Here is a 25,764-nt window from a genome sequence, read left to right on the forward strand (position 1 = left end):
ACTGGAAGCAAGACGCTTCCAGTGGGACTGGAGGAGGCGTGTTCTGGAGGGAGACGCCCATGGTGGTCCCTCATTCAAAATGAGGTCTGATGACAAGTAGAGCGCTTGTACTTTGGCTCTCCTTCCTGATTTACCATGTAGGGTCAGCAGCGTGAACACAGTGGGGGCAGTTGCTCTAATGGCAGGAGCTGTAGCAGACCCAGCCAGAAGAGCAGAGTGACTTTCCACTCCACAGCATCCAGACAGGATCAATTGTGCATCCCAGACCCCCGAATCTGGTGCCCTTGAAGTGACAGCAGGTGGTGAGTGAGCTACGTGGATGTTCACCATTTTAATGGGGCCCTCTTCTTGTTTTGTCACTAGGAAAGGCTTATAAAAAAGACAGCGTTAAAAGAAGGCGTAGAGAATGTGTGCTGTGTAGAACCCCCCTAGCAGGTGACTGGCAGAAGAAACTCAAGTCTGCATACAGAAAACAATTTGTGAGGAAACTCCTGACTTTGCCTCAATAATAATAATAATAGTAATAATAATCTTTATTTTTATATAGCGCTAACATATTTCGCAGCGCTTTACAGTTTTGCACATATTATCATCACTGTCCCCGATGGGGCTCACAATCTATATTCCCTATCAGTATGTCTTTGGAGTGTGGGAGGAAACCAAAGAACCCGGAGGAAACCCATGTAAACACGAGGAGAACATACAAACTCCTTGCAGATGTTGTCCTTGGTGGGATTTGAACGCAGGACTCCAGCACTCCAAGGCTGCAGTGCTAACCACTGAGCCACCGTGTTGCCTCAAATCTCAAGTTTGTAATTAAGATGGAGGTGGAAATGACCGTTTGTCACTATTGAGGAAAGGGAAGAAAAGATCTAGAGAAGTTTCCTCAGAGTCTGATTCATAGAATCATAGAATGTTAGAATTGGAAGGGACCTTAAAGGTTACCGTGTCCAATCCCCTGCTCAATGCAGGATTCACTACACCATCTCAGACAGATGTCTGTCCAGCCTCTTTTTTTGAAGACTTCCATTGGAGGAGAACTCTTCACCTCTTGTGGCAGCCTGTTCCACTTATTGATCACCCTCACTGTAAAAAAGTTTTTTCTAACATCTAATATGTATCTTCACTCTTTCAGTTTCATTCCATTGCTTCTCATGTTTCCATGTGCAGATGAGAACAATGATGATCCATCTACACTCTGACATTCCTTCAGATGTTTGTAGACAGCTATTAAAGCTCCTCTTAGCCTTCTTTTTTTTGTATGCTAAACATTCTCAGATCCTTTAACTATGCCTTGTAGGGCATACTTTGCAATCCACTCACTATAATGGTAGCTCTTCTCTGAACGTGATCTACACTCTGTGTCTCTTAATGCATCCTAGAATTGTTTGCCTTTTTTGCTGCTGCATCACACTGTTGACTCATGTGCAGTCTGTGATCTATTAGTATACCCAAGTCTTTTTTCACACATGCTGTGTTGCTAAGTTCTGTTCCTCCCTTTCTATAGATGTACTTTTCGCTTTTATTACCCAGATGTAGAATCTTGCATTTCTCCTTGTTAAATACCATTCTATTAGTCACCGCCCATTGTTCATGCTTATCTAGATCCTTCTGAATCCTATCCCTCCTAGCTTTGCATAGTCTCTAATTCTGCATTCCCCGGTATCCGATGGAGGAGTATAGATCTCATCTTTCTCTTCTGACAGTGATATGGGTGGAAGGCCATGCTTTCCAATAGAAGATACGGACAAGTTAATTAAGGCTGTTAGAACAACTATGGGTCTTGGGGTATGTGCACACAGCAGGATTTCTTGCAGAAATTTCCTGAAGAAAAATGGAAATTTTCTACAAGAAATCCGCATTTTTTTTTTTTTGCGTTTTTTTTCGCCCTTTTTTTTAGCATTTTGCAAGCATAATTAGCTTGCAGAATGCTAAGTTTTTCAAGTGATCTGTAGCATCGCTTGGAAAACTGACTGACAGGTTGGTCACACTTGTCAAACATAGTGTTTGACAAGTGTGACCAACTCTTTACTATAGATGCTGCCTATGCAGCATCAATAGTAAAAGATAGAATGTTTAAAAATTAATAAAAAAATTAAAAAATGGTTATACTCACCCTCTGCAGACAGCCGATATCCTCAGCAGCGTCCGTTCCTATAGATGGTGTGGTTCAGGACCTTCGATGACGTCGCGGTCACATGACCGGTCTCGCGACCAATCACAAGACAGCGACGTCATCGCAGGTCCTGAACCACACCATCTTTAGGAACCGAAGCGGCAACATGCAGCGGTGAGAGGCGGGAACACTCCGGGGGCCATCGAAGGTGAGTATGACTATTTTTTATTTTAATTCTTTTTTTGACCAATTATATGGTGCCCAGTCCGTGGAGGAGAGTCTCCTCTCCTCCACCCTGTGTACCAACCGCATATAATCTGCTTACTTCCCGCATGGTGTGCACAGCCCCGTGCGGGAAGTAAGCAGATCAGTGCACTCCTAGGTGTGCGGAATCCCCGCAATTCCGCATTTTTAATGAACATGTTGCTTTTTTTTCCGCGATGCGATTTTTTCGCTGGAAAAAATGCAACATTTGCACAAAAAATGTGGAATACACTGTAAATAATAGGAGGCATATGTTAGCGTTTTTTTCGCGTTTTTATCACGTTTTTATAGCGAAAAAATGCGAAAAATACTGAACGTGTGCACATGGCCTTAAAGCAGGAACATTGCACAGCTGGAAGGAGTCAGTAGCATCTTAGAAATGCTGGGCTGGATTGTGAATACACAAAAATTGACTAAGGCCCTTAAAAAGCCTGTCGTTTTTAGGGCTTATACTAGACTCCGATCCATGCTTGCCTTCTTCCCAAAGGAAAAAAGGACAAAGTAGTATCCCTTGAATCAGCAGCAGTGTACAATCCGGAATTGACATTGGGAAAGGGAAATGACTCTGACTTGCTGCATCCCAGTGGTTCTATGGGACCAGTTACATACAAGATATTTTCAGCGCAAAAACAATTGAGGGCATGTGGAAGGAAAGGTGAGTCTTCTGTGACCAGAAGTTCCCTCTCATGGTGGATAGAGAGGAGAAATCTGTCATGCGGCATTACGTGGATGCCCTGCGTAGGAGATATTACCACAGACGCAAGCAGGACTCTTTGGCGGACACATATGAGAGATCAGGCAGTGCAGAGTTCTTGGTCAATTTACGAGAGGGGGGATTCTTCAAACCTAAAAGAGCTATGGGCAGTAGAGAAGGCACTAAAAGGATTCCTCACATCCTTCCACGGCTGCCACATCCTGATTATGTCAGACAATCATGCTATAGTGGTGTATATCAATCACCAGGGGGGGAGCAAGATCCCAACCTAATAAAAGCAGGAAAAGATTTTTTCCATCTGGCAAAACACCTTCTCTCCTGGACAGCGTTGCACATAAAAGGGATAGAGAGCGACAGTGCAGACTTTCAAAGTCGCAATAGACTAAGGCAAGAGGAATGGGCCTTGAATTCCAAGGTTTTTCGACAGGTCATAGAATTGTGGGGGCTTCTGGAGATGGATCTGTTCGTAAACTAGCTGAACTTGAAAGTAGACTCCCTTCAGATCCCTTGGGGTTTCAAGATGGCATATGCATTTCCTCTAATAGCTGTGGTTCCAGCGGTGTTGAGGAAGATCAGGGAGGATTATGCGAGGGTGAGACCAATAACTCCATTTTGATCATAGTTTTCTTGGATGAGGCTAAGGTCACTCTCAGGCCAAAGGTTTCCATCTGACAGCATGGAATTTGAAACGACACTTTTGTGGCAAAAAGGGTTTTCCCCAGGGTCAGTTTCCACCTTAATAAAGAGAAGGAAACAAGTAACATCAAAGATTTATGGCAGAACCTGGAAAAAGTTTAGCCTTTTCAGGAGAAAAAATAGAGGGGAGAAATTCCCGATTAAAGCTATTTCAGGATTTCTCCAGAAAGGGTTAGAGCTAGGACTAGCTAATAGTGAGGAGCAAATGTGCTCGTTACTCGAGTTTTCCGAGCATGCTTGGGTGTTCTCTGAATATCTTGGGCTTTCTCGTAGATTGTTTTTGTTTCTGCAGCTGCATGATTTGCGGCTGCTAGACAGCCTGAACACATGCAGGGATTTCCTGTTTGTTAGGCAATCCCCACATCTATTGAGGTTGTGTAGCAGCCGCAAATCCATGCAGCTGCGGAGACAAAACCATAATCTACGAGCATGCCCAAAATACTCGGAGAACACACAAACATGCTCAGGAAAACTAGAGTAGCGAGCACTCTCGCTTATCACTATTAGCTACTAGTACCATTTAACGGTCAGATATTAGCCCTGGGAGCATTTTGATTATAATCTGTCAGCTAATAGGTGGATATCAAGGTTCATAAGATCATGTGACCGATCTAGACCAATCCCTAATCCGAGAATTCCTCCTTAGTATCGAATTTTTGGTTCTTGAGGTGGTAACCAAGGGACTCTTTGAACCGTTGCAAGAATCGTCTATTAAGAATCTTACTGTGAAAACGATAATATTGGTAGCACTGACCTCGGCTCGTAGAGTTAGTGATATCCAAGCTTTATCGGTAAACTCAGGTTTTTGATGATAAAGTTGTGTTGAGACCTGATCCGACCAATCTCCCCATGGTAGCTATGAGGTTCCATAGGAGTCAGGAGATCATACTAGCTTCCTTTTGTAATAACCTTAGAAACCTAAAAGAAAAGTTTCATAATCTAGATGTCAGGAGGATATTGATAGAATATATGTACGTAACAAGTCAGGGGAGAAAGAACCAGTCCTTGCTTGTAGCTTTTCCAGGGTACCAGGAAGGTGTGTAAGTTGTCAAAAAGTACCATACCGAGATGGATTAGGGAGGCGATTTTAGGTTCGCTTACTCCGCCAGTGATGTTCCTTAGGGCATCAAGGCTCATTCCACCAGGTCTGTTGCGGCATCCTGAGCTGAAAAGGCGGAAATATCCATCGACCAGATTTGTAAGACCTCACCTTAGGTCCTCACCTCCAACATTCTTTAGGCACTATAAACTGGATCTACCCAGTGCTTCCCTAACCTTTGGTGGAAGGGTGCTGCAAGAGGTGGTAACTCCCTAATGTGACTTGGTTCTTTATAAATCTCTCAGGTGTACTGTGATGGGTGAAAGGAAAATGCTAAAATAACTTACTGGTAATTGTTTTTTCCAGAACCCATGACGGCACCATTATATTATGCCCTTTTCACTGTTTGGTGTTCGTTATAGAAATTAAGTTAAACTTGGGTGTAGCAATGAATTGGTGTTGATTGTTTATATATAATTGTTTGGAGGTCCTCTCATTCTCTTTAACACAACTGATGCGGGTTTAGGTACAGTCCTTTTATTTCAGTAGGTTTTCTGTCCTTGGGCGGATCCCTCTCTCAAGTGTGCAGTCATGGATTCTGGAAAAAAAATGATTACCGGTAAGTAACTTTGGTATTTTTAGGCCAAAATACATGCATTTAAGAAAAACAAAAAGTCCCCCAAAAATGAACAATCTTTTCAAGTCTTTAGATATGGGCAGTTTTTCTTCTCTGAAAGGTGAGAAACCATGCTTATAATTGCCTTTCTTAAAGGTGTTGTCTAGGAATAGAAGAATAATCAAGCACAATCACCATCTAGGGTGGCAATCATTCTTGAATTAAAATGACCACCCCCTTGTTTCACTGACAGAAACCTGTCCTAGAATGTAATGACTGGTGCTTGTGTGACCATGTGCAGTAGATGCGCCTCTGGTTGTACCTGAAAATAACCTATACCATGTTTTTTTCTGACTTTTAATATTTTATTTTCTTATCAAGGATGGAAATGGAGTTGTCAGGGGCTACTATTTATCTGTCTTCCTTGAACTTTCTGCTGGCCTTCCAGAAACCTCAAAGTATGTGTTACTATTCTGTGTGCTAAATGTGTTTTCTGGTCTATGAATACTGCTTTCTGTTACTGCTTTCAAGATTTTTTTAGTACATTATCATATGCTATTGTTATCTATAGTCAGTGTAGTGTAAACTGCAAAGGTCGATAAGGTCTGTAGTTTAAAGGGGTTGCCGGTCCAAATCAGTAAATCTGCAGTCACTCTTTGTGACTTCGGCGAGAATTCGACAGTTTCCAGCCCGGGACCGGAGGGTATGGGCGCTGCGTAGCTTCATACACTTGTACTGAGTTGAGGCCATGCCCTGTCTAGTGATGCGGCCGACTAGAGGGCGCAGCCTCGCTCCATAAAAGTGTATGGAGACCAAGGATGCACCCACTGGCCACAAATATGTATAACTCCTACATACCATCTGGTCCCGGGTCGAAAACCAGCGAATCCCCATGTGTGTGTGCTGGGAGAATTTCTAAGTCTTTAGTCACACAGAATAACTGCAGACTTTTGATTTGGACTGGACAACCTGTTTAAATTGGAAATCCTGAAAACAGTAATGTGATTTTATTATACAGCACTTCTTTATCCAAAGTTTAATATCTCAAGCTACATTTCATTTCTTATAATTGATGCATTACTTCTACACTCAAACCCTTTTTATAAGCTCTGTTATGGCAAATGGACATCAAATAGGGCACCCGTTATCAACCAGAGCAGCAAGGATTTCTGCTTCGAAAGGGCTTAGTTTGTATCGCAAAATTTATTGGGTGCTCTGTATAGTGCATTTCTTGCCCGCCAGTGTCCTGACTTCTTTTCAAGAGACCAGTGAAATGGCTTTAGGATCAAAAATGGGCTACATCTCTTTATAGGAAACCTCACAAATGGATCAACACCTAAAAACTAATTGCATGGCTGCATCTATCTTTAAAGGCTATGTGCACACGTTGCGGATTGGGGTGCAAAATTTTCTGCACAAAATCCGCATCTCCTGGCAGAAAACGCAAGGGCGTTTTGCTTTTGTGTTGCGGATTTTGTGAGGATTTTCTGCGTTTTTGTTTTTTTTTTACCCCTGCGGATTTCTATAATGGAAGGGTTCAGAAACGCTGCAGTTCCGCACAAAAGAAGTGACATGCTACTTCTTTTGATCCGCAGCTGTTTTCATGTGGATTTTTCCGCACCATTAGCACAGCATTTTTTTTTCTATTGATTTACATTGTACTGCAAATCACTTTGCGGATCTGCAGCGTTTCTGCGCGGAAAAAAACGCTGCAGATCCGCACTAAATCTGCATCGTGTGCACACAGCCTAAGGCTGATCAACCCCATTGTTTGTGGGAGGTTTACAGTATACAGTTGGACTCACTTTTTCTTCTTTATCTGGATATCCAAGAAAAACCTTGACTAGTTGACTAAGGCTTCTTTGACACTTCCGTCGGTACGGGGCCGTTGCTAAGCGTCGGCGCAACATACCGACGGACGTTGTGCAAATTCTGCACAACGTGGGCAGCGGACGCAGTGTTTCAGCGCATTCGCTGCCCGCTGTAAAGTCCCAGGGAGGAGGGACGGAGTTCTGGCTGCACATGCGCTGTAGGAAATGCAGGACACAACTTACAAAAAAAAAGTTCCCTTGAACTTTTTTTCGATACGACGGCCCGCCAAATACCGACGCATCCAGTGCATGACGTATGGAACCATGTTGTCACACGTGTGTCCATACATCGCGATAAGTCGGTAATACAAGTCTATGTGCAAAAAACGCATCCTGCGGGCAACTTTGCAGGATGCGTTTTTTCCACAGAACGACTCATTGCGACGGCCCCTAAACGACGGAAGTGTGAAAGAAGCCTAAGAAAGGCATGCACTACAGTTGGATCAGTCATGCCATCTGCTGATTATCATGCCCACTGAGGCATGACTGTGTTCACCAGTCTGCTCTTACGCTCTCCTCCAAGAACTTTGTCCTGCGTCTGCTTGTGAATGCCACGACTTCAGGGATGCGCAGTGGACCTCTACTTATATGCCACAGGCTTGAGGTCACACTGCGCATGTAAGAAGTCACGGCGTTCACAAAAGACACTGCAAGGTTCTGGGAAGAGAGTGAGGACCGATCAGTGATCACAGTTAAGCCTCAGGGGACGTGCTATTAGCAGAAGGGGCAGGACTAGTCCGGCCGTAGTGCACACCTTTTGGACTAATTGAGCTCCTTTGAATACGCAGGAAAAGTTTGAAAGGCTGAGTATCCCTGTATAAAGTACATTTTCCCCACACAATGGGGTTGTGAGATGCTAGTCACTATTCACGGACAAGCTGTGAGTTAGGGTTGTCAAATGTTCTGGGGCAGATGCCAATAGAGAACGTAGTAAACAAAAGGGAAAAGAAGAAAAGGCGTAGTGAAATAACGGTCCAAGGTCAGACTACCAGGAAGGTCTTGGATCAGAGCAAAGTGGCTAGGCAAACAGATGGTCAGAGCAATGTCAGACAGCCATAGATCCACAAACCGAGCACAGGGAATACAAAGCAAAGCATCACCGAATAAAAGCTACGATTGGCAGAGATCTGAGGCTGACAGCTTTGCTAAGTAGCTGAAAGATCATTTAGAACTGGGAACATCAGAAGGAAGCCCAGTACATCCCAGTCTCAGACTGGACGACTGAGCTGTCTATCAGAATGCCAACAGCTCAGCGTTCCCCTGCACTAGATTGGACTCCTGAGCCGTCACTCACTGCGTCCAAGACACACTAAGAGGAGTAATCGACCATAACCTACAGATGCAGCCAAATAATTGACTCATAGGGGTTGATCTAGCTGTCAGGGTCCCTTCAGTTAATCTGGCGTCACAGGTTGTACAACACCATTTTCTTGTTTAGCTTGATTTATGATTCTTCTTTTGCCATTCCAGTCCTCAGTTTGTATTTAGTCATCAGACACTTGTCTCCGGCAGGTATGAGTATCGTGTGGAAATGGTACATCAGTCTTCCAATGATCCTGCTAAAAACATCATTAGAGAGTTTGCATCTGATTTTGAAGTAGGCGAGTGCTGGGGATATAACCGCTTCTTTCGTCTGGACCTGCTCGCCAATGAAGGCTACCTGAACCGTGCCAATGACACTGTCATTTTAAGGTATGTGTGTAACTTGCATTTACATCTGGGATATTACATTCTCTTGCTTGTCTTTCATCCATCATTACCAGCTTCTCTTTGACTGCTTATGTCACTCCTGCATTTTTAATTTTTTTAAGGATTTTTTTCTTCATTTTTTTTTTTTCAAGACAATGAAAATATTAACATAAACTAAAGAGTCATATCCATACACTTAGTACATACAGCCTCATACACAACACACAATCATACTGGTCCCCATGCCCATCCTCCCCTACCCTGAAATGCGATTAACATGTTATGCAGACATATGATAGAGCTAAATAACAGAAGGCTTTGCTTTGAATCCTATTGAGCAGTGTCTGCTATTGTTAACCACCATCCCCATACTTGATCAAACTTATAAGCACATCTTCTATTTATATAGAGGACTTTATATAGTGGAATATATTTATTGACTAATTGCAGCCAGTGGAGCATAAGTTTGCATGAAATTCTGATCATTTTTCTAGCACAGAAAAAGACTATTTTTTTGTTGTTATAGAATTCTATAGCAGGTCCCATCAATAGGCTCATCTATAATACCCAGTAGGCATTCTGTAAGGGACAAAACACCCTAGGGAAATCTGTGTGTTCTTGAAGAAACAGAAGTAGCTCAGATCAGAATGGAAGAATTTTTGGACAGAGCCATATTGAGTGCCGAAAGGAGCCAACCACCGCCTGACATTGAAAGCCCAAATCATCCAGAGCCATCTCAAACCTCAACATTTCTGGAGTGTATTAAACTCTTTTTGGAAATTTTGTCTGGATCAACCAGTCCCTAGCACTCACCACTGAGGACTATATGTATCTTCCACCTTTCCTCATTCCTGCACAGTCGAGTCTGGTTTATCTGCCACCCATTTCATGTAAGACCTAACATAAGACCTGACAACAGATGACTGGAGAAGAGTATATGCTTGTGCTAGGGATTTAGGTAAATCAGAGCCCCTCCAATTTAGAAAAGCCTAGGGACACTGGCGATTCCCTAAACTGTGCACTCACTTCATCAAGATCCCTATGTCTAGTTTGAAATCTTCAAAGGTAAGCAATTCAGAAGTATCTTGAGAAAATATGAAAGGCGAATTTGATACCACAGCTCACCCAGAGAACCACATCAGGCCAAGAATATAAATGTGGAATGTGAGGATTAAACCAGAGTGGCACCCAAGGAGAAACTAGTGGCGTATCCGAGCCCCTCAATATATTCTGTGCGTTTGCCCACCACTGTCTTAAGAGGGATTGGAGCCAAGAGTAGATTGGTTAACCCTTCATAAGAATCCCTCCGGCAAGTGCAGTGGCAGCATTGCTCATGTCAATATCTATCCACCAATGGGCGTACACTAACAGCCAGTAAGTAAAAGAATAAATAAGCTGCCAGGCCTCCATGATGTTTCAGTGCTTGCAAACTAGATAAACTTATTCTAGGGGATCCCCCTTGTCTGTAAAAGGTATGCACCAAACTTTCCAAGAGGCAAATGTTCCTCTAGTAATCATAACCTGGGAGGAGTGAAGTAAATATAAGAATTTGGGCAAATGTATTATTCTCAAGAGATTTATGCGCCCAATAAGAGTTAGAGGAAGATGTGGTTTGGACTTGAGTTGCCCACCTGGCTCTGCTATTAGAGGATCAACATTTACTGCAATAAATTGACCTACCTTTTGAGAAACCATAATCCCCAAATAGTTTAACACGATCAGCCACTGGTACAGAAACATCTGGAGTCTGGCTCAGACTATATGAAGACGATGGAGGGCGAAGAATGGATTTCTGCCAATTCAACTTTTAAACCAGAAAATGACCCAAATTCGTCCACCAATCTTAGGAGGGAAGTCAGGGAAGGGCCGATGTCTGCCAGATATAATAAGGTATCTGCATATAAGGAGACCATTTTTTTTTTTTTAAGGCTAGAATCTTGTGAGATGAGTCCCCTGTAGGCAAATATGTGGCACTAGTTTCTTAACATAATCCATTACAATGGCTCTCTTAAATTTTGGATTAAGCACTCTCACATTCCAGCTCGGCACATTAAGAGTTGGCAACTCAAAACTTCAAAAATGTATCTAGCCCAGCAACTAACAGTCTGAGTAAAGGAAAGGAGGAGAATTGGGAGAAGACCAGAGCCTGAAGCAGTCACCATACACCCAACCAAAACACATCATACTATTCGAGAGTCATGTGTAATTATCAAAACTAACATTCCCCAACAAGGAATAAGATTATTCCTGCTGAATCCTGTCTAACTCTAATGATCTGAAGAGCTACTGTCTTTCAGTACGTATTTGTTCTCAGTTTTTTTTTTTGAAAGTCCCAAATCTGGGAACCTGGATATCAAAGGTAAATATGCTTAAAGCAGTTAGGATTTGGTAAGATAGACCTGATCAGGACACCCACTGGAGCTCTTTGTAGAGTCCACACACAGCCATAGGTAAAGAAGCTGGAATGGTGGGTTTTTCCCCTCCGTACTTCCCACGGTGAGTACAAGGGTCAGCTTCAACCCACAGCAGTGCATTGGCAGGAGATGTGAAGAAACGGGTAGATTTCCCATCCACTGCTCTTAGCTTTGCAGTCAATAACAGTGTTTATATCCCTTATCTCACTACTTGGGGTGGTCTTAAGCAAATTGAGTACGTTGTTTTATGACAGCAACTGAGAAATCCGGCTAAAAGGAACCCTGATTGTTGTGGTACAGCACCTCAGCCCTGAGGCAGATAGCACAGAGTATGGCATCTCTGTCACGGAAATGCAGTAGTCGGACCAATAATGGCCTAGGAGGGCTACCAGGAAAGCCTGGTCGTGTGGGAACTTGATGGTAAAGAACGTTGAAGACTTCTGCACTCAACAGATCTTTTAACCAGTTTTCAATGAAGGATACGGCATCAACCTCCTCCATTTTCTATCCTCATGTTATTTTTCGTGAGCCGATTTTCGAAATCCTCTGCTCTTTCACCAGAAGCTTTGTTTCTTTTCTGCAGTTTGAGCCGGCATAGGCCTCTGAGTAGCCTGTACGTCTGACATTCTGTGCTGCGCCTCTGAGGTGCGCTCTAATTTCCTACAAGTCATGTTTCAGAATCACAAAGTCCTGTTGGAGTTCGTCCGCTTTAGTTACCAACATGACATGATAGTTGTCGATGGCTGACAGAATCTGGGCAAATTGCTGGTCGATGTTTGTAGAAAAGCAAGAGGATCTTTGAGGAGAATGCTGTTGGGAAGATGTTAAGAATTCATTGTCCGCAGGCAGAGAGTGGTCCGGCGTGGAACCATGCCAAGCATCTGAGCTCCTGGAGCATTGCTTCAATTCTATTGCCGCAGCAGCTTTAATATTGGCTGAAGTGGAGGAGTGATCTGCATCAGTAGCCTCTTGTTCAGGCGAAATCCCAGCATTGGTATCGATATCTGTTGGTCAAATTGGGAGGACTTTCCCTTAGTTTTTTCTTTTAATAATCTCTTTATTTATATAGCGCCAACATATTCCGCTGCACTTTACAGTTTTGCACAAATTATCATCGCTGTCCCCGATGGGGCTCACAATCTAAACTCCTTATCAGTATTTCTTTGTGTTTGCTATAGCAATGTCAGCTGTCTCTCTGGTTCAACTGACAAAAGCTGAGACCAGCTCTAAAAATATACTAAGGGCTGTAAAATGCTGATCAGGTTCTCTCAGGTTCACAATGAGTAGCTGTTGAATATACTGTGTGTATATGTATGTGTGTATATATATATATATATATATATATATATATATATATATATATATATATATATATATATATATATATATATATATATATATATATATATACACACTGTGCAACTGCTAGATACCAGCCGGTGGCAGTGTTGCACAACAATCCGGAACAGAGAACATGACCTCCGAGAACATCAGCAGACTCAGGACAGAGAGGCCTTTTCCACCATTCATTCACCGCTGTACTCTCTGCAGCCGCAGAGTTTTACAAGTGGAATTTTCTCATAGAATTTCATTGTATACAGAAAATCCACATGGGAAAAACCTGTGCATTATTTTTGCGTTTCTGCTGCTGACACACACTATTGCCATAACGACTGAGTTGTGGAAACAGCATAGCTGGCTATGTTATTCTGCTTCTGTAACTCCCTATCATTTCCATAGAAGTTACGCAAACATGGTAGCTCAGCTACACTTGTTCATTACGCCACTGTTGGTGGTGATCAAAGGTGGAAGTGGTAATTAACCTTTATGGTTTAAACTCCATAGTAGGTAAGGGCCACATATTGCCTTTTGGCTAATGAAAATTGACTAATGCCAAAGCACTAGAGGAGACTTTCTAAAATAGATAAATTAGACCATGTGAAGCTGCTGTACTTACTTTGAAGATCCATTGTCAAAGTAAGTAAACCAGCATCATCAGCTCAAAGACCTGAATTTTAAAAGGTAATTGCTCACCACCAGAGCAGCATTTTGGAAACATGACATACTGTGACTTATATTTTAAAGAGCCACCAGCCGTATAAACTTTTGTGTGGGTAAAAGTCGCTGTCAGGTGCCCTTCAATGCAAATGCATAACTTAGTCTTAAAAAAACCCAAGGTACAACACTGAACCTATATGCTGTTAACCACTTTTCTGAAGGTTAACTGTGAGGGTGCCCTTATTACTCCAGATCGATGCCCAACCTCAGGGATCCACAATCTAATTATTAACTCATTATTGGAACGTGTTGGGGTATAAGTGCCTAATGTCCAGTCTGTTAATCAAAAGGGGCTGTTTAAAAATAGAAATGTACAGTACCAGGTGCCACAGGTACATCTATTTACGTGGTGGTCCGAAAGCTAGAAAGCAAAGTGTCAGCCAGGAGTAGTAGTGTATATAAAAAAAGGAGCTCTGAAAATGAGTTATTACTGAAAGAAGCTAATGAATGACCAAATCTCAATGAGTAGTGAGTAACGAATGGACAGATCTGCTTTATTTGTTCGCTTTCCTTGTAATGAGATTTTTTTTGCTAATCTCTGCTTTTCCCTGTCTTGTATACCTGGGTCACATTAACCGCTGCTTCAAGGTCAGCGGAGAAAATAGTAGCTAGTATCTTCTGCAATCTTATAAGGTCAAGTTGAACATTTGCTCCACATGGTAACATTTTGATTTGTGTGTGTTTTAAAAAAAAAAAAAAAAAAAAAAAAAAGACTGGTAGATTTACAGTATTCGTTGTTTATTAAGATTCCAGGTTCGCTCTCCTACATTTTTCCAGAAGAGTCGAGACCAGCACTGGTACATCTCTCAGCTGGAGGCGGCACAAACTAGTTATGTGCAGCAGATAAACAACCTAAAAGAGGTAAGAAATATTCCCCGATGGGGCCTGTTTACGTGTATGATAGTATGGTTATAAACTGATTTGGAATAATGTCCCTATACAGCGTCGCTAGATAATGCCGCCATAGCGGTGCACATTTGTATAAATAATGTCACTATAAAGTAGAAAAATAAAAGGGGCAATATAAAGATGGTGCCCACCACACGCCCTAAAGGGAATCTGTCAGCAAGTTTGTGCTACCCCTTTTGAAAGCAACATTTTGTAGGTGCTGAGTCCCTGATTCCAGTGATGAATCTCTTACTGAGCTGCTTGAGTTCTGTGAAGGCTGAGCTCTGTATAACCCCGCCCACACCACTGATTGGCATCTTTCTGTATACACTGTGCATAGGCTGGAAGCTGTCAATCGGTTGTGGGGGCGGGGTTTTAAAGAGCTCATGAATATGCTTGCCTAACTGACCTCAGGTTTACTAGTCCTCTAATGATAATCTCCAGCTGATAAAACCATTTTATAAAGACTAAGCTAATCAGCCCAGTAAGTGATACATTGCAGGAATCGGAATCTTTCTCTAAATTATAAGGCTTTCAGCTTAGGTGGAAAAACATAACATAATCTGTGGAATAAGACCTAGTTTCCCGATCTCTGTGTTTCCAAATGCTGAAGAGTCCCAATGAATGGAGTGGCTGTTGATCCGCACCTCCACTCTATTCTTTATACAAGGGCTGTGCTCTGCTAGTCTTCCTCGCGCCCATAAGATTGAATGAAGCTGCAGTGCGCATGATCGACCACTGTTCCATTCACATGGGGCTGTTCAGACCCCAAATCTGAGGATTAACGGGGGTCCCAGCTGTCAGACCCAGCAATCTGGAAGTCATCTATCATATGGATAAAACTTGAGAATATCCCTGTTAAGTAACGATATAGCATTAAATAACACAGCTGGTCTGATAATGCCTTCATAGCATAGATAATTATTACAGGCTACAACACAATGTTTATACTTTCACAGTATGCCAATAGGAATGTCCCCAATTAATAATTATTTATTTTTGTTGTCAAATCCAATTGGAGTAATATACCTATAAAATACCACTTTTAATAATTATTTTTATTAAAACAAGACACACACAAACATCAAAATCTACATATTTTCTCACGGGGCCAATTAAGTATAAAATATATCATCAATAATTAGTGCTGGTAATCAATCGCAGCAACTGGATTATTACTGATACCAATAATGTCTCATAACGAGTTACTAACACACACCACTGAAAAATACCAAACACTAGCGATGGTGTCGGGGGCGCCTATAGTTGTCACTGAATAGTACTGAAGTCTTAGCACCCTATACGGTCCTAAGCCTAACCACTAGTCTTAGTGACTACACTCAACCTTTATCTAAGACTAGTGGTTATGTTTAGGACCTTGTAGGGTGCTAAGACTTCAGTACTATTCAGTGACAACTATAGGCGCCCCCGACACCATCGCTAGCATTTTCTATAACTATACCTTTTTAGTGGTGTGTTAGTAATTTGTTATGAGACATTATTGGAATCTGTAATCTAGTTGCTGTGATTGATTACAGCAATAATTATTGTTGCTGTATTTTAGACTTATTTGGCCCCTTGAGAAAATATGTAGTTTTTGGTGTTTGAGTCTGGCTCTTTAATATAAATATTAAAAGTTTTATTATACAGTGGGGGAAATAAGTATTTGATCCCTTGCTGATTTTGTAAGTTTGCCCACTGACAAAGACATGGACAGTCTATAATTTTAAGGGTAGGTTAATTTTAACAATGAGAGATAGAATATAAAAAATAAAATGCAGAAAATCACACTGTACAAATTATATAAATTTATTTACATCTTGCAGTGAGAAATAAGTATTTGATCCCCTACCAACCATTAACCCCTTTCTGACATCTGACGTACTATCCCGTCGAGGTGGTATGGGCCCGTATGACCACCGACGGGATAGTATGTCATTACCGATCAGCCGCGCTCACGGGGGGAGCGCGGCCGATCGGTGCCGGGTGTCAGCTGACTATAGCAGCTGACATCAGGCACTATGTGCCAGGAGCGGTCACTCAGGACAAATTGGAAAACCACTTTTGGGGTCCAATTTCTTCTCTTAGGCTACGTTCACATTTGCGTTGTGCGCCGCAGCGTCGGCGACGCAACGCACAACGCAAACAAAACCGCAGCAAAACGCATGCACAACGCTGCGTTTTGCGCCGCATGCGTCCTTTTTTTGATTGATTTTGGACGCAGCAAAAATGCAACTTGCTGCGTCCTCTGCGCCCGGACGCGTGCGCCGCAGTGACGCATGCGGCGCAAAACGCAAGTGCGACGCATGTCCATGCGCCCCCATGTTAAATATAGGGGCGCATGACGCATGCGGCGATGCTGTGGCGCCCGACGCTGCGGCGCAGACCGCAAATGTGAACGTAGACTTACCCTTGGGAAAATACTAAATTGGGGGCGAAAAGATCAATTTTGTGAAAAAATATGATTTTTTATTTTTACGGCTCTACATTATAATCTTCTATGAAGCACTTGGTGGGTCAAAGTGCTCACCACACATCTAGATAAGTTCCTTAGGCGGTCTACGTTCCAAAATGGTGTCACTTGTAGGGAGTTTCAATGTTTAGGCACATCAGGGGCTCTCCAAACGCAACATGGCGTCCCATCTCAATTCCAGTCAATTTTGCATGGAAAAGTTAAATGGCGCTCCTTTCCTTCCGAGTTCTGCCGTGCGCCCAAACAGTGGTTTACCATCACATATGGGGTATCAGGGTACTCAGGACAAATTGCACAACAGCTTTTGGGGTCCATTTTCTCTTGTTACTCTTGGTAAATTAAAACAAACTGGAGCTGAAATAAATTTTTTGTGAAAAAAAAAGTTAAATGTTTTATTTATTTTTTTTTTAAACATTCCAAAAATTCCTGTGAAACACCTGAAGGGTTAATAAACTTCTTGAATGTGGTTTTGAGCACCTTGAGGGGTGCAGTTTTTAGAATGGTGTCACACTTGAGTATTTTCTATCATATAGACCCCTCAAAGTGACTTCAAATGTGATGTGGTCCCTAAAAACAAATGGTGTTGTAAAAATGAGAAATTGCTGGTCAACTTTTAACCCTTATAACTCCCTAACAAAAGAAAATGTTGGTTCCAAAATTGTGCTGATGTAAAGTAGACATGTGGGAAATGTTACTTATTAAGTGTTTTGGGTGACATATCTCTGTGATTTAAAGGCATAAAAATTCAAAGTTGGAAAATTGCGAAATTTTCACCAAATTTCCATTTTTTTTCACAAATAAACGCAGGTAATATCAAAGAAATTTTACCAATAACATGAAGCACAATATGTCACGAGAAAACAATGTCAGAATCATCAGGATCCGTTGAAGCGTTCCAGAGTTATAACCTCATAAAGGGACAGTGGTCAGAATTGCAAAAATTGGCCCGGTCATTAACGTGCAAACCACCCTTGGGGGTAAAGGGGTTAAGAGTTCTGGCTCCTACGGACCAGTTAGACCCTCCTAATGAACTTGTTACCTGCATTATAGACAGCTGTCTTACATAGTCACCTTTATAAAAGACTCCTGTCCACAGACTCCATTAACCAGTCAGACTCTAACCTCTACAACATGAGAAAAAGACCAAAGAGCTTTATAAGGAGGTCAGGGACAAAACCATAAATACTTATTTCCTTCACTGTGTGTGTGTATATATGTATATGGCATTTCCATCTTGTACATTAGTGGCATATTCACACGACATGCCATCAATGTGTGATAGAGGTGGGTGCTACCGAAGGCACACACATCCATGCCAAGAATGGCGCCTCATTGGGCACATTTTTCAGTGGACAGTTGGTTGGAATGCCCATATAAATGAATGGCACTTCCCAGCACTCTCCACTGACACCAGCATACAACAGAGCCTCGATCTTGAAACGGACGTGGGTCCTATTGGTGGGACTCGCGTCTACAATATATTTGTGGCACATCCAGTGGATATTCCATGAAAGTATGATATGGAATTCCCATTTAATGATATACGTTTTTATTCTTGCATGTTCTGTTCTAGAGACTTGCCATTGAACTGTCCAGAAACCAGAAATCTAGGGGTATATCTCCTCCAGACACTCATCTCAGCCCCCAGAATGATGAAAGTCCGGAAGCAAGGTCCAAAAAGACTGAAGCAAATCTAGAAAACATTCCTTCTATACCTACTCCGAGGGAGGCGGAGGAGGATGAAGATAAAGTCCTTCATGATGTCTTTAATGTAAGCGCCTCTATTTTCATTTAAAGAAACTTGTAGTGTGTATATGAGGACTTTTCCATAAAACTCATTATATTTCTTCTGTATCTCCAAGTCCAAACTCCCTGCTTTTTTCCTGCAGGTAACCCGCTGTTATAGGGAATCTGTCAGCGGGATTTTGCTACCCCATCTGAGAGTAGCGTGATGTGAGGGCAGAGACCCGGATTCCAGCGATTTATAACACTCTGGACTGCATGCTGTTGTTATAAAATTACTGTTTTATCAACTTGATATCTAACAGTTCTGTGAATGCTGAGCTCTGTATAAACCCACTATCTCCACTGATTAGCATCTTCTGTGTTCACTGTGCATAGGCAGAAACTGCCTATTAGTGGTGGGAGCCTGGTTATACAGAGCTCAATAATAGAGAGGATTACGAATTTTCTAGTCATAGAATCACTGTTTTATTAGCAGATTATCAAAAATACACCAAGCAGCCCAGTAAGTGACACATTGCTGGAATCAGGGTCTCTGTCTTTACATCATGTTGCTTTCAGATTAGGTGACAAGCACCTGGTAATACATTACTTTTAAGGGCACTGTGCATATCCAAAGTGCCATTTGTCGATGAGACGTTGGCAGAAGCCGCAGAATCTCCGACAGGAGCTGTCTCTGACTTCTCTAAGCCAGAAGGAATCAACGACAAGCGGAACAGGCAGGTAGTTAACAACTGTCAGCCTGTTGGCTCTTAGGCCCATAGTAAAAAAAAAAAAAGTCTTGGATAAACCCTTTAAAAAGAGGGTGGTTACAGTATACAATATCCCATTGGGGCTTTTTTTCTCTTTTCCCTGTGACTATTTGTGGTGGACCAGGCAGCTTCACTTGCCCATTTATTCCAAGATATGCTTCATCCGCTCTTCACCTTCACACTGGTCGATTCTGCTACGATTACGACGCATTTGCGTCATATTCGACATCGCAGTACGAGCTCGTAGCCAGCGGTCACACTCTACGATGTTAACGCTTTTTCTGACGTAGTTGCGATGTGAACGTCACGCGTCGCAATCGTACGCTACCCTTCACACCGCCATAGTCCTACGACTCCGAGCGTGACGTATTACCAGCATGGGCGTGCTAAAACGTCACGCCCAATCAGGAGACAGGTATGCGGAAGCCCAACCCACGTAGTCGCATTACGAGCTCGTATGACCGCCGTCACATACTACGATTTCGACCGCCACAGCGGGACATTTACGACGAAAGAAAGTTCTGCTCTTTCTTTCACATCGTACGATGCTGGGCTGCGTCGCAAATCGTAACGCCATGTCACACTTTGCAACCTCGGAACGAGGACGGATAAACGTCACAAATCGAACGCTCGTTCAGACTTTGATTGCACAGTGTGAAGGGGCCCTTATTAGCGTAGATGTGTATGAAAGGGACTAGCTGTTTGGCTCCGCTAAGCCAGCCCCCTTCTTTGTCTATGTATCCACCATGACCGGAGGGAAATTAGCTTGGCTAATGAACTGAGCCTGACCGCAAAGGGGAGGAAGCTGCTGTTCATCCCGTGCAGAAGTCGAGGTGTCATGGCTGTTGCTGAAATTATGCCAATGGAGTAATATTTATTATTAAACCTAAATATTGTTATATATATTTTTGTATTTGTCCCTGCAATACCTCTTTAATATAATCTAGTTGGTCTATACATGTTTTTAGCTGCTTGCATTCCTTAAAGGCTGACAGTCCATTCACTTGGTATTTTGCTAGCAGCAATATCTCTCTGATGGGGACTTGGATGTGGACCTGGCTGGGGAAGATGAAGTAAACCATTTAGAAGGAAGCTGCTCCTCTGCCAGCTCCACTGCCACCAGCAACACAGAAGAAAATGATATTGATGAAGAGACCATGTAAGTATGAAGCCTTTTATCAGGTTTCTGTTAACAGGGTTTCCCTAGTAGTCTGGTTATAAGGAGATCTGCTAATGTCTGTGCCCATTTCCTTCTTTCTCAAGCATTTTTACAAATGGACCCAATTTCTAGATCAGCTCATCTTGTTGTAGTTCCTGGGCAGGAATCCAATAGAATCTAATATTCCTAAAAGGTTCAAAGGGAACCTGTGACCCGGTTTGACCGATAAGACATACGGCCATCACCTTTCAGGGCTGATATATAGCATTCTATAATGTTGTGTACCTGCCTGCACCTCCCATCTTATGATCACCGAGCTCCTTCTTGGTTGATGTGGATAACGCGTCCCTGCATCATCCACACAGTCTCATCATCATCACGCTCCGGCGCAGGCAAACTTATATGCCCGGTTGAGGGCAGAGCAAAGTACTGCAGTGCGCAGGCGCCGGGAAAGGTCAGAGCCCTGGCACCAGCACATTGCAGTACTTTAGTCTGCCCCAGTCAGGCTAGTGAAGTGCACCTGCCAGGAGCGTGATGCCGAGGAGACACGGTGGATGACGCAGGGACGCTGAGTATCAGGCCTGAAAGGTGGTGGCTGTATCTTGTATCTGCCAAACATGGTGACAGATTTCCTTTAAATCCTACATCAGTATATAATGCAAAAAAGTTAGGAATGGGAGAATGTAGTAAGACACTTGTGGTCATTGCAAATGACTGGCACATGATTTTGCCCTTTCGAAGGACTACATGAGTCTAAATAGGAAAGGGTTCTCCACAGTTAGAGCAGTCAGACTGTGTAATGCTCTATCACAAGATGTAGTGATGGCAGACGCTATATCAGCATTTAAAAACAGGCCGGATGCTTTTCCCATAACAAATGGCATTGTGGGTTATTAATGATCTAGCAATAGAGAAAGTATAGCTGGTGGAGAAAGGTTGGAATAAGTAGACCTGTCTTTTTTTCAACCAATGCAACTATGTATTACAGGTTTTGAACCAGTTTCTCCCTGGTTCTAAATCATAACCAGGCAGAAACAGGTTCAAAACTCAAAATATGCCCATACTCGCATACCTAGCATGTTGTTGTTTATTTTGTTCTAACTTTTTTCATCATTGATGAAATCAAATATTTATTCCAAGTATGTTGAAATCAAGTTCCTACTTGTGCTATATCTTCTACTTCTTTGGGCAATTTCTTCCCTATTCCCGCTCAGGTCCGGTGAGAATGATGTAGAGTATGGTAGCAATATGGATTTGGAAGAAGGGGAGCTGATGGAGGATGCAGCTGCTTCTGCTGGCGCCTCGGGTAAGGCTTACAGCATACCAAACGTGTAACATTCTCGAAAGTCTTAACAAGAGGAGCCCCTCTGCCAACGCACATTACAGACTGTTCCAATTCCAGCTTTTCAGAGAGAGCAGCATGTGCCCTTTCATCACTTGGGAGTACAGTACCGATCAATTGGACCCACACCGAGCTGCCACTTCTGCACACTGCTTCTCACAGAGCTTTGTGGTTTTCTCATTGTATAGTTAGCGGACTATAAATAGGATCTCAGGACATGTCTGCCCCTTTTCTGGGGCTTGTTTGTCGAACAAAGGCCTAAATCAGTAGGCAAGCAGTTCTTCGCTTCCTCTTTGCTTACATATTCTAGAATGTTTTTATGTTTTGTGTTTAAAAGCTCCATAATCTCTGCATATTCATACACTTGAGGCTTAAGATACAACAGGAGCACGAAAATATCTTTACACACTTCAGAGAACAGCCTTGTAGTAAGAAGCACGAGCTCTGTACATGGATAATGTAGCAATGCAGCAGATGACTTACTGGAGCAGGAGTTTGTATTTTTATGCTATTTGCACCAAAAACAAAGATTTTTTTTTTACATCATGTAGTTTATAAACCCCCTGCTATGTTAAACGTTTTGCTTAAACTCCTATTCCCCCTACCTTTTTTATGCATACTACTTATTTTTCAGCGAGCAGCCATGTCTATGGCAGCAGTAGAGCCTCAAGACGCTCGGGAACCAACTTAAGTGCCTCCAGCAGTAGTAGCTTATTGGACTTGGATCCTCTTATTCTTATTCATTTACTGGACCTAAAAGACCGAAACAGTGTGGAAAATCTTTGGAGTCTGCAACCTAGGCCTCCGTCATCAATCTTCCAGTCTTCAGGTATTTTGTACTAGAAAGTTCCTGATTTGATGTGTATATTGAAAGGAATACTTCAAAGGGATTATTCTCTTTCAGTTAGATTTCTTCCCGGGCTGAAATATGCTATGTAAAAAAAAAAGCTTTGCTCACCTTTCCTGGGACCACAGGTCAATCTCCTCTGCTGTTTCCCAAGTCTGGCATTGGCTGTGATGCTGATGTCACATCTACAGCACGGCAGCCAATCTGGAAACTCAGCGGCTCTGAACGTGGGACATTCCTTCTACACAGAAGCTAACTACAGCCACTGAGTGAGTTAGCTGGCGGACGCGCTGTCGGGTTAGCTGGCGGACGCGCTGTCGTGTTAGCTGGCGGACACGCTGTCATGTTAGCTGGCGGACGCGCTGTCGTGTTAGCTGGCGGACGCGCTGTCGTGTTAGCTGGCGGACGCGCTGTCGTGTTAGCTGGCGGACGCTCTGTCGTGTTAGCTGGCGGACGCGCTGTCGTGTTAGCTGGCGGACGCGCTGTCGTGTTAGCTGGCGGACGCGCTGTCGTGTTAGCTGGCGGACGCGCTGTCGTGTTAGCTGGCGGACGCGCTGTCGTGTTAGCTGGCGGACGCGCTGTCGTGTTAGCTGGCGGACGCGCTGTCGGGTTAGCTGGCGGACGCGCTGTCGGGTTAGGCTACTTTCACACTTCCGTTTATTTATATCCATCACAATGCGTCGTTTTGGGAAAAAAACGCATCCTGCAAATTTGCCCGCATGATGCGATTTTTCCCATAGACTTGTATTGCCAATGGATTGCGACGTATGGCCACACGTTGCGTCCGTCGTGCACTGGATGCGTCGGGTTTTGGCGGCCCGTCGTCTCGGAAAAACGTTTAAGGGAACATTTTTCTGTGTTTCGCATCCAGTTTTCCCGTCTGCGCATGCCCGTCAGGAAATGTCTCTCTGACTCTTTACTGCCCGGCAACGCAGACAGAAATGTGAAAGCAAACACTTCCGTCGGTACGTTGCGCCGACGCTTCGTGACGGGCAACTACCGACGGAAGTGTGAAAGAAGCCTTAGCTGGCGGACGCGCTGTCGAATTGACGTCTGCAAGAACGTGTACCATAGAAGTGGGCGGTGAACAAGATGGGGCCACACACCCTTTGAGTTTCAAGAGAATTGCAATATATGGATAAAAAAACCAGACCCTGATGTGGATAAGCAAAACTGTTGAGGGCAAATTAAAACAAAGTTAGAAAAAGGAATCAACCTAAAAATAGCACACAATTCAGAGAACGTATAAATACTAACGCCACTAATAAATAGCAAATTACTCCCGAAAACTAAAGAAACAACATTGATGAATCAGGGCCATAGTCTTGTTCATTTTCTTGGAATGTATACAGTGCTCAGCATAAATGAGTACACCCCCATTTTAAAAGTAAGATTTGAATCAATATCTCACTAAATAGAAGAACCGTTTACAAACTTTTGACAAGATCACGTTTCATAGAGCATTTTTAACCAATAACATGAAAGTAAAGTTAATAACTTTCATTACTAAAGCCATAGTTTTACTCAAATTAGGTGATGCCATAATGAAAACCCCCACATTAAAACCTATTAGTATTTTCCATGACCTCCGTGATCTTTAAGAAAAGCACCAAGTCTTCTAGGCATGGAGTGAACAAGTTGGTGATATATTGCAAGATCTATCTTATTCCATTCTTCAAGAACAACCTCTTTAGCAGCTGGATGGAGAGTGAGTTCAGAATTCTCCATAGGTTATTTTTTTTTTTTCCATTCAGATCAGGAGACTGAGTTGGCTGCTGAATCACTTTCACCTTGTTCTTCATAAATGCAATCAGTCAAAAGTGATATACACCAGTCAGAAATGATATTTCAAAGCAGGGTGTGACCAATAAATAAAAAAATAACTTTTAATAAATTTTAGTTAAAAAATTGGTATGACCAACTACATAAGAACATGAAAGACTCACAAGAAAAAATTCTCATACAAGGGGAATAATCAAATAACCAAATCCCCGAGACCTTCTGGACCACACAAATATGTCAGTCTCTTTAGGGAGAAGAAAATGCACTCCTATAAAGGAGTATATGACACATGTACACCACAAACCGCATATCACTTATCCCCATCCATCATATGGAGATGCAGTAGTTGTGACTAGTGTATAGTAATTGGAACGATCTCACCTCAGGACTTCCTTTTTGGCCCGGGTAAGACCTCCCACATCCGCAGCATCTGGAAGGGGGGGCTTACGATTCTGGCCACACACATGCCCATCCACGCTGTTTAGAAGGATAACATTGGAGAGATGGTGGGGGAATGCCCGCAAATCACTTTCAAAAAGGGTAGATCTGTTGGGGACAGACTTCTACACAGTCACTATTCTCCGCCGGTGAAGGACACATGGCTCCCAAAACCACCAAAGGGATGTCATAAATGTAGTGGGTGTATAGCATGTCCGGTAATCACGGTGGGACCGAGGTTTCAGAGTGGAGTGACAGGGAAAGAATATGAAATCTACCACTTCATAAATTGCAGGTCCAAAGGAGTGATTTACAGAGCAGTTTGCCCATGTGGCCTGGAATACATCGGCAAAACGATACGCGAATTTAGGAGACGCGTAGGGGAACATCTGAGAGACATTGCCCTGAATAGAGATACACCCTTGGCTAGACATATCAACACTGAACACAATGGTGATAGTCGAGGACTCAGTTTTATGGGGATCGATAGGATTGGTGCACCCAAGAGGGGAGGGAATTGGGATCAAATGCTACTACAATGCGAGACAAGATGGATTTTCCGCTTAAAAACACAAACACCAGGAGGCTTGAATAAAATCCTAGCATACAGTTGTTTTTTGGAGAGTTAAGTCAAGCAATCAAGACATAATATAGACTCTTTTCTTCCTTCCCCCCCCCCCCCTTCCTTTTTCTCACACCTCCATTAGGGTTTAATAGGACCATTAATAGGGACAGCCGTCGTGGAATGGGGGCGCCATTCTTGCGTCTTTCTATCCCAGGGTGCCAACCTCCACTGCTAGGAAGGTAATGATAGGAGCATGGATAGGGATAATGGGGATATACATTATACTATCTTTCTACC

At 42.9% G+C, this 25,764-nt stretch overlaps 1 protein-coding gene across 5 annotated transcripts in view; it reads left to right on the top strand.

The window, feature by feature from the left end:
* Positions 1 to 25,764, top strand: part of TRIM37 (tripartite motif containing 37) — a 146,066-nt gene that overhangs the window by 75,742 nt on the left and 44,560 nt on the right. For 3 of the 5 annotated variants that reach the window (XM_077296335.1, XM_077296336.1, XM_077296340.1), the window contains exons 12-18: positions 5,828 to 5,904; positions 8,830 to 9,009; positions 14,225 to 14,339; positions 18,413 to 18,610; positions 20,354 to 20,493; positions 21,708 to 21,799; positions 22,470 to 22,664. In XM_077296335.1, coding sequence (XP_077152450.1) covers positions 5,828 to 5,904; positions 8,830 to 9,009; positions 14,225 to 14,339; positions 18,413 to 18,610; positions 20,354 to 20,493; positions 21,708 to 21,799; positions 22,470 to 22,664 — 997 coding nt within the window. The remainder of the gene's footprint in view (positions 1 to 5,827; positions 5,905 to 8,829; positions 9,010 to 14,224; positions 14,340 to 18,412; positions 18,611 to 20,353; positions 20,494 to 21,707; positions 21,800 to 22,469; positions 22,665 to 25,764) is intronic. The other 2 variants (XM_077296338.1, XM_077296339.1) reach the window with 1 other exon arrangement.

The sequence above is a fragment of the Ranitomeya variabilis genome, chromosome 3, assembly GCF_051348905.1.
Source record: "Ranitomeya variabilis isolate aRanVar5 chromosome 3, aRanVar5.hap1, whole genome shotgun sequence".
Classification (NCBI taxonomy): Eukaryota; Metazoa; Chordata; class Amphibia; order Anura; family Dendrobatidae; genus Ranitomeya; species Ranitomeya variabilis.